The sequence below is a fragment of the Macrotis lagotis genome, chromosome X (assembly GCF_037893015.1).
Source record: "Macrotis lagotis isolate mMagLag1 chromosome X, bilby.v1.9.chrom.fasta, whole genome shotgun sequence".
Classification (NCBI taxonomy): Eukaryota; Metazoa; Chordata; class Mammalia; order Peramelemorphia; family Peramelidae; genus Macrotis; species Macrotis lagotis.
The window spans coordinates 520,086,740-520,098,852 of record NC_133666.1 but is presented as its reverse complement, the minus strand read 5'-3'; the positions used below and the strand labels follow the sequence as shown (position 1 = coordinate 520,098,852).

The 12,113-nt window shown below is 35.9% G+C and overlaps 1 protein-coding gene across 2 annotated transcripts in view; it reads left to right on the top strand.

Annotated features, from left to right (window-relative positions):
• The first annotated feature begins 763 nt into the window (after nt 1-763).
• Nucleotides 764-12,113, top strand: part of PHACTR1 (phosphatase and actin regulator 1) — a 652,586-nt gene continuing 641,236 nt past the window's right edge. The window contains exons 1-2 of one of the 2 annotated variants that reach the window (XM_074207811.1): nt 764-845; nt 2,568-2,702. In XM_074207811.1, the coding sequence (XP_074063912.1) occupies nt 2,627-2,702 (76 nt within the window). In that variant the 5' untranslated portion in view covers nt 764-845; nt 2,568-2,626. Of the gene's footprint in view, nt 846-2,134; nt 2,354-2,567; nt 2,703-12,113 lie in introns of those variants that run through there. The other variant, XM_074207810.1, reaches the window with a different exon arrangement.

The window sequence follows — 12,113 nt, the reverse complement described above, 5'->3', positions numbered from 1 at the left end:
CTTGAAACCAGATTCAGTAGACAAAGAAAAGGTAAATCAGTTTGCAACAAAAATCACCAGCTGGTCTGGTCTTGGACATATGGAATAGGAAAATCCTTAACAACTCAAGAAAAAGAGGATAGAGTTTTACAGTGGAGAAAATACTGGATTTGCTGTCAAATGATATAGATTTGAGCTCTGCCTCTGTGGGTGATTACATAGAATGACAGGCTTTTCACCAGTCTTAGCTCTCTGGCACCTCCTCGAAGTTACTTAAGTCTTTTCAGTTAGGATCAGAAGGAAGGTTAAAATGGTCATTAGAAAAAGATTTGCAGGAGAACTCTGACAAAGCAAGAGAAAAAGAAAGAGAAGGGCAGGTCAGAGAAAGAGGCATGGGCTTTGTGCCTCACTTTTGAAAATAACCAGCAATTATAATTATTCACCTTGTTTTGCAGCTCAGAAAGAATGTGGCATTGCAAAGAACCATACCGACATCCGTCATGATTAGAAAGTGCTCCACACCTTGGAGAAGAGTAGAGACATAAGAATAATTTTAAATGCAAATTAAATTGAGGGGGTAGCAGAGAGAATATATAAAAGACAGTAAAACAAAACCTTTCCATTTTCCCAAATTAGCAGTCTGATGTGTTCAAAAAAAAGCAGTTCAGCTTAGATCTCTACTTAAAGGTTGCATTTCATCATAATATAAAATAGGCAAATCCATCATTTTTCTTTTCTCAGTGCTCTTGGATCGCATTTGAAGGGAAAATTAGAAACTGTTCATTTTGGCTGGCAGGCTCCGGTGTAACAGTACACAGCTCTACTTCATGCATTGCAGCATGAGGGAAGGGGGTCCATAATTGCTGGTGAGTAGCTTCTAACTTTAAGACTCCTTCTCTATCTTTATTTCCTGTGTCTTGTCTTTTCGGGGGGAAAGATTTAGGAGATCCGTATTGCATTTTCTCTTTCAAATGACTGGGAATCATCCAGCAGCTTTTTAAAGCTCTTGTGCAATGACTGATCTGCAGAGGGGAAGAAAATCCTATGGCTGTATATGATGCTGATGCTTAATCTGTGTATTTATAAGAGCAGGAAAATACTTAATAAATAAGCCTTGAGATAAAATAGCTTAGTGAAAGATAAGAACAGGTGGTCCCTGAACCATTTCTTGTTGGGATTTCCATTATGTTTGCTGTGAAATCATTCCACATTCTTTGCGTTGTAATTGCAAGTCAGACAAGGGACTTAAGGCAATGAGAGTAAATTATTAGATACAATAAAATCCTTTTGTTAACCAGAAGGAGCCTTCTTAGCCCTAGCTTGCAAGGGGGGAATAGAGTGAGAAATGGATTTATTTGATGACTGACTATAGATTTATGTTTTTTTCTGGAAAAAGTTTTAAATAGCAAAAAGATGATTTTTCCTGGTAACCTCAGCTATACAGAGGCAGATGTTAGCGTCACTTTCTGTTGCTAAGGTAACATTCTGGCCATTTTTTTCTAATAAGGGAAGTCCAGTTGGAGAAATGATATGCACTATTCATCATAGTTCCAATCATACAATCAAAATTATTTACTTATACTGGTGATACTTAGATCAAAGAAGCCTGGCTTGGAACTCCTCTAGCTATCTCTGCTGGTTGTCCTGGTCTTGGGCAGAACGGAAAAGCTGCATGGGGGTAGGTAATGAAGCAAAAGTTGAAGCTTAGGGGCATTTTCAAAGTTCTCTCATCAGAATTGGTTTCCTAAATTAAAATTTTCCCTGTTCCTGGGGAAAAGCAATTCGATGGTGTTTCTAAGTGTGGCTCTTAATGACTGCGTCTTATTAATTCCTTTTAAAAAGGTTTTATTGAAATTGGAATTCTTCATTCATGCAAACAACAAAATAGCATCTAAGAGTGCTTAAAAGGGAAAAACCAACAAGCTGATTGTTTCTTAATGAAGTTTATTAGTTGGTGACAGGCTAGCTTTCAAAACAGTGTGGCTTCTACAATAGGAAGCTAATTGTTTCTGATGAGCAAATTCCAAATGGTTCTTTAAAGGCAGAATGCTGTTTGGTGCATTTCAGTGATTAACCTTAGATGTTGGAGGGAATGTCAGGAAGGGATGATATTCCCAGCACTCCTCTCAGGAACATGTCACACTATGTGTCATAAAGGCAATGTTGTCTTTGAGAGGAGTCTCTTGCTCACAGGCAAAGCATACTGGAACCTTCGGGGGAGTGCTCAGTCTGCTTGCTTGTCTCAATTGAGATTCAGTGATAAGAACAGCTGGCATTTTTTTAATGACGCTGATTATCAAACAATCCTTTCAAAAACTCAATAGCTGATGAATTTCTAGTCCATCAGTAGGCACTGTATAGCAAGGAAGAACAGGTAGGTTCTCTCTTCAGCTCAGTCTTTGCTGTTGTTATTAGTATTTTTTATTATATTCATTTAGTGGTTAAATTTTAAATTCCTAATAGGAAAACTAGACTAAGGTGCATGCTTTGGAAGTAGGAAATTGGGTAGAGAGGATGGGATATCCTAAAGATAGGTGTTGGCTGCTTGATTTTGTTTTTTAATATGCTTGACTTTTCCCATTCTCTAGGAACGGAGCTGAATTCTTCCCCTTGAAACTAAAGAAGCAGTTCATTTGCCACATCAAGGATGGATTACCCAAAGATGGATTATTTTCTGGATGTTGAATCTGCTCACAGACTGTTCTACAGTCAAGGAGCTCAAGGTAATAATAAAAGGAAAAGGCAGGAAAATTCTACCACTTTTGCCTAGGATCACTGGGGGTAATAGGATAGTGAAAGTTCTATTACTTTAAGGTATACTTCAAAAGCCTGAAAATGGGTACTAATTAAAGACTGCTAATCTCTGTTTCACTAATGGTCAGAGTCACTGGGATGTAGCTACAATTCATATAATCTCTCAGAAAATATCCTTTTCCAGTAATATCTGGAATGGAAGACTCCCATTCACCAAGACTTAATGTTGATATTATTATTCAAAGGATCCTTTATCATAGAGTAAATTAGGAGGTTTTAGTAATGAGTGCTAACTACAGACAAGCCATTTGGGTTGCAATGACCTAGGGAATAAGAAACCATAACTGGGTAGCTGCTACTGGGAATCAAAAGATTGAGCTCATATTTAAAAAAAATGTTCTTGGTTGAGTTGTCAGTCTCCTTTAACAAATTAATAATGCATTTCAGGTAAAGAAAATCAAATGTAGTTCTTGATAACAGATCAAGTTGATACATACAGGAGAAGGAACAGTATCTTAGGAACTGGAGGTTCTGGATTCAAGTCCATCCTCTGACATGTATTATCTATGAGATCTTGGACAACTCATTTAATCTCTCTACAACTTAGTTTCCACAGTTATAAAATGAATGAGGTAAACTACATGCCTTCTGAGGTCATTTCTAGGTCCAGCTCAATGATTCTATTTTCTGAGAATGTGCTTGCCATCATTTTAAATGGAAACAATAACGTTTGTTTCCTCAAAAAGGAAGGAAATATTGTCCATTTCAAAGGAAATAAAGACTTTTTCCCAAAAATCCTAAATGATAGGAATTATGTCTCAAATGTTCTACCTTTCAGGTAACACTTACATGACTCTGTCAATTGTTTCCATAACTAAAAGATTGATTAGAGAAGAAGGAGTAGGGCATTTTCATCCACAATTTACAGATGGGTGAAAGGTGATATCTCTCTCCTAAATTCGAAATCAGAGTCATTTTTATAGCTGTATTATCTCAGAACCAGGGATGAGGGAGGCTATTTAAGCTTCAGTTTACTAATTTGTCAAATGAGAGATATGGATTCAACAGATTTTCTATCTTTAAAACTATGAGTCTATGACCTGGAAAATTTTAAACTATGGCAGAGATAAACTGCATTTCTAGCACCTGAGGACTCAGCTAATCTTGGAAAGAAATTCCCATCATTTTGGTCACAGCATAACATGAGGACAGGCTAGCCTAGGTTTGAGTTTTGCCTCATATATCATATAACCTTGGGTGGGTCACTTCTTTGAAGACCCCAGATTCCTCATTTGTAATCTGAGGAGGATGAACTAATTGGAATAACAGGTCCTTTTTTCCAGGCTCTATCTATGAATTTATCATCTTAAACAGAGCATAATCTGACTCTTCATTTGGGGTTTTTATTGGTTGCTGTAGTTTGCTATTTCCATCTCTAGCTAATTTCATAAATGAGGAAACTAAGTCATAGTTGAGTGATTTGCTAAGGTCACACAACCAGTAAGTATATTAAACTGGATTTGCACTCATGAAGATGAGTCTTCCTGAATCCAAGACCAGTGTTCTATCCACTGTGCCATCTAACTGCCCCTAAAGAAGAGGGGAGAAGACTTCCAATTATTAACCCTGTTCTGGACTTTGCCTCTCATTCCTGTCAATATGTCTTGAATCTTCTTAAGTGTTTCAGTGTCTCAATCCCTTTAATAATTCTTCTCAACTGTGGGGAGCATTGAAAAAGAGGATTTCCAAATTATCTTGTTCATCTCTGTGTTTGTGCATTGTCTTTTTACCACATAATGTTAATTATCTAACTCTCCTCTCTTTGTATTGTATCACAAAGTCCTCCCAACCTCCTATTCTCAGCTGTAGCAATTCTATTTAATATAAATGAATTCATGGAAGTGCTCAGCATGAAAGGAGGTCATATTAGGATTAGATCCTCTCTCTTGTCTTCCCCATCAGCTTTATCTGTGACCCTCTCACCTTCATGACTGAGGAAGAGGACAGTAAAGGCAAGCAACCCAGAGAGGTGCCTCCCTCTATGTGTTGTTCCACCTAGTTTAGTACAGTTAAATAAGAGAATAACACTGTGCTGAGCAGTGGTAGGAGATAGAGAAATATTGTTGCTGAAGGAGCCTAGAAGATCAGCAGACTCTTTTTAGTGATCATCTTTTCCAATCTCATCTTGCAATGGAGAATATTAAGTCTTTTTAGGAGCTTACTAGCCCCAGGAAGAGTGGGTGAGAGTCTCTGAAGAAATGCCTGTGAATGGAAACATTTTGGGTTGGATATGAGGATAAGACACACTACCCACCAGCTATCCATGGCTTTCTTCATCAAATATAGAAATAGTAATAGATATCATGTACATATCTTTTCAAGGTTTGTCAAGAACTCTTTACATATTATCTCATTTTTGTCTTATAACAATTCAGTGAGGAGAATGCTAGAGTCATAATTAAAACTCCCCTTTCAGGGCAGCTAGATGGCACAGTGGATAGAGCAGCAATCCTGAAGTCAGGAGAACCTGAGTTCAAATTTGACCTCAGACACTTCATAATTACCTAATGGTGTGACCTTGGTCAAGTCACTTAATCCCATTGACTTGCAAAAACAAAACCAAAAAAAGGTCCCCTTTTTACAGATGAGGAAACTGAGAGTCAGAGATCATGAAGACTTACCCATTCTCATGTATCTTACTTAAGACTTTCTGTAAGATTCCAAATCCACAATCCATCCCATTACTTATTATATTTTTAAGGCTTGTAAAACACATTACAAATATTATCTCATCCTCAAAACAACTTTGGGAAGGTGCTATTGTTTTTATTATCATTTTTACAGATGTGGAAACCAAGATAGAGATTTGTTCAGGTCATAAAGCTAGTATGTATCTAAAGTTGGATTTGAATTCAGGTCTTTCTGACCCCAAGGTCAGTCTTCTATATACATGTAATATGCATATACTTATACATTATAGCTACATGCATACATATAGAAAATATCCCAAGATAGTTATTGTGTGACATTGAAGTTAATGTGGGCATGAATTGACTCTAACACCATTAAATAAGAACTATAAGACTGAAGTGACCTAAAAGATATAATCAGACTGATGAATGACTGGAAAAATCACTGGGTGAATCCACTTGAAGAATAATCTGAGTGTTCCATTTATATCAGTGAAATATCAAGAGACCCTCTGTATGTTAAGTGACAGTAGTATGTGAGCAAGTCAACAGCAATAGTCAGTCTACAAGCATTAATTCAGTGTTTACTATGTGCTAAATATTCTGCTAAGTAATGGGGGATAGAAATGCAATCAAAAAGAAAAATAATCCCTGATCTCAAGAAGCCAGCATTCTAATGGGGAAGACAGCACATAAAAAGAAAGCTAAAAAGTTGGAGGACTGGGGAGCAAGAAAAGGTATCCTCCCCCCACCCCCCCAGAGCGGAGGCCTGATGGAGATGTTTGAAGAAATGTAGTGTGATGCAAATTGAGAAGATGGTTGGCCTCCACACCTTCTTTAATGGAGGATCCAGAAGGACCACTCCATCTTCCAATTAGAGGAAGGAGCCCCAGGAATACAGGGTACTACTGAGGTTCAAAGAGAGGTAATGAATCACAAGTAGATCTCAGATATTATATTCATTATTGGGGATAGTGCTTATGAAAATAACGTCACAGATCACTGAAATATCTAGGTATATTTAAAATGAATTAAGAGGGGCAGTGAAGTGGCTCAGTGGATAGATTTAATATTTAGTGCTTACTTTGAAATGAAAATACAATGTACATGTATTGGGAGGGAATGGAGCACCAACCTAGGGGTCTGGTGGACCTGAGTTCAATTACCTGTGTGACCTTGGACAAGTCACTTAACCCCATTGCCTTGCAAAAACAAAAATAAATAAAAAATAAAATGAATTAAGAGAGAGAGTTTTTTCGAAGGGGGGGATTTTTTCCTCCTTGTTGTCCTATTAGTTTGTATTTGACTATTTTGTTTCCTTTCTGATTACTTTGGTGAGGGTCCAGCCATGGTTCATGACAAATCACTGACCCATTTCTCTCCCATCCCAAAATATATTTTTCTTTCTGCAAATTTATCTTGGAAGTGAAATGTTACTTTTATTTACAGGACAAGCTTGCTAACTAGCCTACCACCTGTCCTCTTACTTACTCTATTTTAGATTTCTAATTTTCCACATCAGTCTTTTTTTTAGCCCCATCTTTAAGAGAATGGGGTGTTCAGTATTATGGGGAGCAGAGGAGGAGGGAGATGATGACAAATACTGGCTAGAACAACCAAACAGTCAATAAATCATAGGGTCGTGCCAGGGCTCACTCCTATGCCAACAGAATCCTTTGTTCATTGCACATTATTGTTGGATAAAGCTCTGGTGCCTTGCAATTTATCCAAACAAAATCCTTTCTGGAATTCTGGTTCCTTGGCCCCAGCAAAAATCTGTTTTGCTATTTCCAGTGATTATAGATTCATAAATAAGAAAATAAAAGTGAGAGAAGGGATATAGTGACAGAGAAACACAATGAAATACAATCAATTAATAAACACCTACCCTCTCATAAGGCATCCAAAAAATAGTGGATTAAAATTTCACCCACATAGCAATCATCTGCCCTAACTCAATTAGCATAAACAATTCACAGGTGCTCAGGAGAGAATTCCCACTCATCATTTGGGCAAAATATCTGCTTTCTGGAAAAAAAAGATCTCTCAGTGCATCCCATGTGTGAAAGTTGACAGGGTCAAGGGACTACCACCTCCAGGGTAGTCTTTTCAAGATTTCTGAATAGACCATTTAAGCACATCATTATCAAGCTTATATTTATAGGGATAATGCACTTTCCTCATGATAAGTCTGTGAAGTAGGTTATAAAGGTTTGATTATGTCCTTTTTTTTGATTTTAGGTTTTTGCAAGGCAATTGGGGTTAAGTGGCTTGCCCAAGGCCACACAGCTAGGTAATTATTAAGTGTCTGAGATTGGATTTGAACCCAGGTACTCCTGATTCCAGAGCCGGCGCTTTATCCACTGTGCCACCTAGCCGCCCCTGATTATGTCCTTTTAAAAAAATATATATCTCCTCCATTCCCTCCAAATACATGTACAATGTATTTTGATTTCAAAGTAAGCACTAGATATTAAATCAGCATTATATCAGAATAAGAAAATTGATGAGTTTCTGTTTTAAACTTTGTTCCTCATGGTCATCTCTACCATATTACTAGAGTATAAACTCTTTAAGGGAAGGGACTGTTTCATTTATGTCTTAGTATCCCTATCATCAATTTTCTGGTACACAGCAAGTAATTAATAAATGCTTGATAACTAGCATATTTCAGACAGCTCACATAACCTATACTTATTTTCAAACTTTCCCTCTCTGTTGGTTCATTCTCTCCTACCTAAAAGTATGCCCATGTCTCCCTCATTCTCAAAATATTGTAAAACTAACATATCTTGCTATCTTCTTGGTATTCTTAGATTTTATTCATACTTTAATTTGTGGCCAATTCAGCAAATGTGTATTAAATACTACATATGTACATGGAGCACAAATGTTTAATTTTACAATCTTAGTGTCTTTCTTAGACAAATAATGGTCTATCAACCTAGATTGCCTAACTTCTATGATGAATTAGTATTCTGAATTTGGAACAATACTTGGATTTGGGAGAAAACAGGGTAAGACATAAGAGGTGAATATAATCTGATTTAAAGAATGCATATCATTCAGAGGAGTGACTATCAACAGTTTAAATTATAAACATTATCTTCTGAAGACATTGAGTCCCTATTTGGGTGTTTGAAGAATTATTTAGACAAAGGGGAAAAATTATCAATCATAATAAATGACAATAAATAAAGAGGCATTTATGAAAGTTGTTTTTATCCTAGTTATTAATATTCTTTCTATCCTCAAATTACACTTATATCATGAACTATTTATAATATGTGGATATCTTGCACAACCTCCAGTAAAGTCTAAGTTCCTTGAAGACTGGAACTGCTTTTCATATAGTCTTTATATGTCCATCACCTAGTAAAGGGGGTGGGGAACCTCTGACCTTTGGGAGGTATTGGTCTGGCATTGCCAAGGCAACCACTGGTAGGACTCAGCATTCAATAAATCTGGGACCTTTATAAGGGTGAATTAATTAAATATTTGCTGAAATATAGCCTAAGAATGATATTATAAATATCTAAATGACCCTTGTAAGGGAAATAGATCCCCATCTCTGATGTAGTATAATGCCTAACACATAGTAGCTACTTCATCCAAGGGAAGAGATATAGTGTGATGATTACAACATTGGACTGACAATTCAGACCCCTGTTTCAAATTCTTTGATTATTTCAACATTTGTCTTTTAACACATTAGTTAAACTCTCTTTGTTTTATTTTTTCCCTTTAGGGAGTCTTAAAATATTTTGTATTTATTATCTCAAAATTGTAGATGTTTACTCCATCAATGTAGAGTTATCCATTCATTTCTTCCCTTTCTCTTTAACTCTAGTCTATGTCCTCCCAGAAGTTTATCACCACTATTAAGTAATGCTACCATAACTCATTTATCAATCACTCACCATAGTGGTTCTTCCAAAAATCTTAATCCCTCCTCAGACCTTCCTTGCTCCCCACCCCCCACTCCTCAGGTGAGAACCTTGCTTCATATTTTATGGGAAAAAATTCTAGCCATTTGCTGTGAACTCCAACTTCCTCCTCCCCCTTATTCTTCTTCTATCACTCAGGTGTTTTCTTCCAATAGCTTTTCCTGAACCCTTTTCTCATATGATGAAGTGGCCAGAACTCTTACCAAGGCTAACCCCTCTACTTGTTTCAAGTTCTTTTCCCAAAGTTACCAATGAGCTCTTATCGAATGACTTTTTATCAATCTTCATTCTCTTTGACCTTTCTACAACCTTTAACTACTTTCTCCTCCTTGATAATCCCTTTCCTCTAGGTTTATTAGGACACCATTCTTTTGGGGTTCTTTCCCCATTTTGACTGCTCCTTCTCTTTCCTCTGCTGGATCCTCTTCCACATCTTACCCCATATCCATAGTCTATGGATATCAGGATTCTTTCCTGGGTCTTCTTCTATACCATTCTACATAGTGATCTTATCTCCCATAGATTTAATTATTATCTCTATGCTAATGATGCTTTGAAAGTTATTTATTTTTAACTTTTTTTTAAATTTTGAGTTCCAAATCTTCTCTCTTTTCCCATCCATTAAGAAGAAAGCAATAGGATGTAAAATCATTTATATTTCCAAACAAAATAAAATAAAGTAGAAAAATTAAACTTCAGGTTGTACGTATAGTTCATTAACATTCTCTCTGAGAATAGGTATTTTTCATTATGAAATCTTTAGAATTGTCATTTTTCATTAAATCAATCAAAGTAGCTAAGTCTTTTATAGTTGATCATCTTTACAGTACTGCTATTATTGTGAATAATAATATATTTCTTCGGCTCATTTCATTATGAAATAGGTTTTTCTGAAACTATACCCCTTGTCATTTCTTACAGCACAGTGGTATTACATCAAAATCTTTATACCACAACTAATTCCACCATTTCTCAATTAATATACAATTGTACAAATGTAACTGTATAAATCTCTCAATTTTCAATTATTTGCCAGAAAGAACTTCTATCAATATTTCTGCAGTTGGAATTCCTTTCAATTTCTTTCTTTGATCTCTTTGGAATCCAGACTTAGTAGTGTGACATTGCTGAATCAAAGTATATACACAGTTTTATAGCTCATTAGACCTATAGTCCCAAATTGTTCTCCAGAATTGTTTGACCAGACCTACTTTTTGATGTTTGGAAGTTTCGGATGCTTTCAAGGTAATATGTTCCAGAAAGAAATGTGGTCACAACTCTCTTGATCTTGCATTGGTCTTTACCCAGGAAGGGTCCCAGTTCCCCTGCAGGCAGTGGTATTTTTGAGTTCCTAATTTTCTATATCCTCTCCAACATTTGCCATTTTATTTATCTGTCATGTTAACCTGATGGATGTTAATCTGCTAGATGAAATGTAGAGATGTTTCAATATGTACTCAATAGTAATTTAGAGTTTTTTTCCAAATAACTATAGATAACTTTGATTTCTTCTTCTGAAAACTGCCTGTTCATATCCTTTGACCATTTATCACTTGGTGTAATTTTTTTTAGGTTTTTTTTGCAAGGCAAATGGGGTTAAGTGGCTTGTCCAAGGCCAAACAGCTAGGTAATCAAGTGTTTGAGACCAGATTTGAACTCAGGTACTCCTGACTCCAGGGCCGGTGCTTTATCTACTGTGCCACCTAGCCACCCCCATTTGGTGTAATTTTTAACTTTGACTCAGGTCTCTATAGAATTGGGAAATAAGACTTTTATCAAAGAAATTTGCTATTCTAATTTTAATATTATTTCTCTCTTTGAACCAATTCTAGTGTTGTCCGTCACCCCTACTTTCCCCTCCACTGTAAAAACTCTTCCTTTTATACCTTTTTTGTGAGATAATTTTCCCTATTCTCCCTTCTTTCTCATTCTTCTTTTTCATCCATTCTTTTTTGTTTGAAATAATCAACTCATACATGTCCCCTCTGTCTATGCATATTTCTCTCTGCCTTAATAATAATAAAGTTCTTAGAAGTTATATTTATTATTTCCCATGTAGGAATGTAAACAGTTTAGACTTACTAAGTATTTTATGATTTCTCTTTCATATTTACCTTTTGGGGCTTCTCTTGAGTCATATTTGAATGTCAAATTTTCATTCAACTCTGGTCTTTTCATGAGAAATGCTTACAAGTGATCTATTTCATTATCTATTTTTCCCTGAAGGATTATACTCAGATTTTCTTGGAAGGTTATTCTTGCTTGAAAACTACCACCTTTGTCTTCTGAAATATCATTCTAAGCTCCCCTCCACCCCACCCCCAGTCCTTTATATGAAACTGTTATGTGCTTTGATATTTGATTTGTTTCTTTCTGACTGCTTGAAATATCTTCTTAACCTGGGAGCTGTGGAATTTTACTATTAATATTTAGCTTTCATTTTGGAATCTCTTTCAGGAGATGACTAGTAGATTATTTTGATTTTTATTTTACCCCCTGGTTCTAAGATGTTGAGCTAATTTTCATTTGTAATATGATATCTAGGCTCCTTTTTAATCTTAGATTTCAGGAGTTTCAATAATTATTAAATTATCTCTCCAATCTATTTTTCAGGTTATTTATTTTTTCAATGAGATATTCCATATTTTCTTCTATTCACTCATTTGACTATGTTTTATTGCTACTTGATGTTTTGTGCAATCATTAGCTTCTACTTGATGAATTTTAGTATTTAAGAAGTTAT